General features: G+C 40.1%; 1 protein-coding gene across 2 annotated transcripts in view; it reads right to left on the bottom strand.

Moving 5' to 3' along the window:
• Nucleotides 1-1,933: 1,933 nt before the first annotated feature.
• gpc5b (glypican 5b) overlaps nucleotides 1,934-3,799 on the bottom strand; it is a 58,579-nt gene continuing 56,713 nt past the window's right edge. For both annotated transcript variants that reach the window (XM_005736937.1, XM_005736938.1), the window contains exon 11: nucleotides 1,934-3,757. In XM_005736937.1, coding sequence (XP_005736994.1) covers nucleotides 3,662-3,757 — 96 coding nt within the window. In that variant the 3' untranslated portion in view covers nucleotides 1,934-3,661. The remainder of the gene's footprint in view (nucleotides 3,758-3,799) is intronic.

Below are 3,799 nucleotides of genomic sequence, written 5' to 3'. Positions count from 1 at the left end.
ACAATGATAACTGGTCCTCAGTTTAGCCCACATAGACTTCTGTTGTGCTCACTGTGTGAGGAGTTTTGCAAACGTGACCTAAGTATTGGGAAATGTGTCCTAGCGTCTGTAAAAAACTGTAAGATGCAGATTTTGTTCTTTTTATTTTAGACTTCAGTTTCAGTTCTGTTTGTAGATTTTATTCAGATCTTCTAACCTTAATTTAAAAAAAAACATTTTTAGATATATCAAAAACTACACTACATATTTAAAAACACAGTTTATTATTAAAAATATCCAACTGATGGTGATTAATGACACAACAGTAGCAGGACACAGTACATTACAGTGGTGAGTTTCACATCAGTCACTGATGTTAGCATTAGCGCATTAACATTAACATTAGCGCAGTGGCTTGGGCTACACGGCTGTAGCTAACAAGTTGTTCTTATTGTATTCTGGTTCCTCTGCATCCTGCTAAACAACAACAAAAATTAGGATTCCTAAACTAAGAGAGCTGTTAAACTTTGATCAAGAAAACATAATGACTTTTATCCAACGATGACAAAGTTTATTCGCCGTACACCAGTATGCTTTGACATGCTACTTAGCACTTTGATGCACCAAAGTGTTATACTCAAAATCATACACAGATTCATAATGACATCATTTTTTCGCTATTGTTTTTTTTCCGCTCAATGTCAATTTCTCATCTCAACTTTACAGCAGAGACCACAAAGTTGAGAACACCAAGTTTAATCTGTTTGATCTGCAGTTCCTAAATAATTTAGTTCTTCCGATTATCTCGATAGATTATCTCGACAGAATAACCACTAATAAAACTGAGTTCTTATTATGAGAAAAAAATAACAATTTAACAACCTAAACAATATATGACATTTTTTTAAAATTTTAAATTTCCTTCAAAGCATGTGATTGGCCAAAGGTAGGCTTCAGAAAAACCAAAAAAGTCCTGTGCTAGTGTATATCAGTCGGTGTGTTGTAGGCCCAGAAGGAGCTGTGAAAGATGGTAGAGTTTGGACTGAATCCAAAAACTCATCCCATTTAGGTATAGCGTTTAAACAGTAATCAAATGATAGCACATTTGTTTGAAGGTTATGTTGTAAAAGCATCCTGCTGTCTAACATAGGTTTTGGGCTCACTGCCCAGATATTTCACACACTTAAGCTCATAATGGTATTTCTTAAGCTGTCAATCATCTGTCTCTCCCTCATAAATAAAAAGACTCGGCCCATGAAAGCAGACACATTTTTAAAAAATTTCACTGTACTTAGTAAAAGACAAATGCTACCCTCAATCATTCGCTCTCTACCAGGTGAAACCTCAAGAAAAGAGGTTTTTAAGAGGGTATATTTCTGAGGCAGTTAATGTAACCAGCACAGTGTGATATAACCGAGACAAACAAGGCCAACCATCCACAGACATAAATAGATTAGAAGTCTGTTAAATGATTCATTTGCACCCTATTGAATATCTTTAACCAGTCTCCCAGTTGGCTGTCCAGCTGTTGGGTGCATATTTGAGATTCAACAGAGAGCCAAAAGGATTTGATAACTATAATATCCATCCATCCTCTTCTGCTTATCCGGGGTGGGTCACAGGGTCAGCAGCCTAAGCAGAGAAGCCCAGACTTCCCTCTTCCCAGCCACCTCCTCCAGCTTGTATGAGGGAACACGAATGTGTTCCCAGGCCAGCCAAGAGATTTAATCTCCCCACCGTGTCCTGGGTCTGTTGTGGGGCCTCCTTCCAGTGGGACATGCCGGGAACACCTCACCCAGGAAGTATTCTTGTCCGATGCCCAAACAACCTCAACTGGCTCCTTTCGATGTGGATCATGTGGATCATCATTTGAGCAGGAGGTGCTCTACCCTGAGCCTCTTCTGGTCAAACTCCTATCTCTAAGGGAGAGGCCAGCCATCATCCGCAATCTCGTTCTTTTGGTCACTACCCAAAGTTCATGACCATAGGTGAGGGTAGGGATGTAGGGATGCTCAGCTCTCTCGTCACCACCACAGACACATACAACGTCTGCATCACTGCAGCCGCAGCACCAGTGTGTCTGTCCATCTCTCGCTCCCCTCTCCTCTCGCTCGTGACATGGGGTGGGCACTTCAACTTTTTACAGCCGAGGACTATTCTCATTTTAAGCAGGAGGCCACCAGCTGATGAAGCAAACAGAACCACATCCTCTGCAAAAAGCGGAGGCAAGATTCTGAAACGGTCCACTTGGCTACATCTAGAAATTCTGTCTGTATAAAAATTATGAACTGAATCAGTGACAAAGGGCAGCCCTGGTGGAGTCCAACACCATCGGCAACAAGTTCGACTCATTCCTGGCTATGGGGACCAAGTTCTTGCAATGGTTGTATAAGGATCGAATGGCTCGTAGCAACAGGCCAGACACCCCATACTCCCGAAGTACCACCCACATAACACTCAGAGGGAAACTCCACAAAATGCATGCGGACTGGTTCGGCAATCTTCAGTCATAATTGTAATATGAATGATTAATTACATCACGTTTGGATCTCGGCTCAGCTGTGCCCTGATCACTATCTCTGTATTCCATCATTTCCCCTCACTGGAGACAATCTGATATCACAAAAATCAGATGTAGAAAAAGCTTGAATAGTAAAGACAAGCCTACAGTACTGTTAAATGTCTTAAACGTTACCTCACTGAAGGAGAAAGCAAATTCAATTAATACAAATTGGATGAGAAGCCAGCCTTTGAAAGCACATGACAGTTCATGTTTGCATATGAAAATGAGACATCGCATTATTTATTGTTCAGGCAGATGGTTGTCTCTTTTGCTGGGTGCTTTTTCATATTCTTATGTTTTGACAGAGCCTTCTGTTGAATAATTGAATTTCAAGTTTTACTTACATCTGTTATATTCATTAGTACGGTGCTTTTACAGTTTTGGAGACTGTGCATCTGAAGAAGAAACATAACAAATTTCTCCACAACCTATAAGCTAGCTTCAGTTTGCACAATTACTGAGCAAACTGTGAACATCTTCACTAAACTGCAAGACCATCTGTTAATAGTCTGAAGTAACACATAGCTGGTTGTTTTGCTTTTTTAAGAAAGTGCCTAGATTAACTTTTACAGCCTGTATCTTCTTCATTAATGAGGCTTCACAAGTTTTCGTTCCCTCCAACCAAACTGCTTCGCTAATGAGGGAGGTCCTCAGCATGAACTATACTTGCTACAGGTCTTAGTGTCTGTGGAAGATAATGTACATCTTTTAAAGATAATACTAAACCAAACATCCCTTAATGTCCTGCTCTGATCTAGAATAACCTCAATTTACACTCAATCCTTTGTTATCCTTAGAAATTCTTTATATAAATATATATAATATATATATCTGTATTTACATATCACTTCAAAAAAAGTCAGTAGTGCTGTGTGGTCTATTCTATAAAAGTTAAATACAAATGAACACATGTAGAGGTAAGTACAGGTAATACAAAAAATTGCATACTGCACACCTGTAGCTGTGTTAAACCAACAGCTAGGTGACCCAGAACAACACAACAATCATTTCGGTTGAGCTGTGCTTACAGAAAGTACTCAGCGTCACACGCGCACACACAAAAATACAGTCTTTCAACACTTCCTGTCACTGTACAGCCCCAAATCTTTCTCCTCCTCATCAGCGTGGTTCCCATGGTGACAGCAGAAAGAGCAGCAGAGAGAGCAGGGTCAAAGGCTCAAAAGTCATCGTGTGGGCGGAGCCTTTAACAGGCACCTGACGGAGGATAGGCAATAAGATACAACATTACAGAAAATA

Source organism: Pundamilia nyererei, unplaced genomic scaffold, assembly GCF_000239375.1.
Source record: "Pundamilia nyererei isolate P.nyererei 1_Seehausen unplaced genomic scaffold, PunNye1.0 scaffold00072, whole genome shotgun sequence".
NCBI lineage: Eukaryota > Metazoa > Chordata > Actinopteri > Cichliformes > Cichlidae > Pundamilia > Pundamilia nyererei.
The sequence above is the reverse complement of the archived record's forward strand: the minus strand, read 5'-3'. Positions and strand labels throughout refer to the sequence as shown.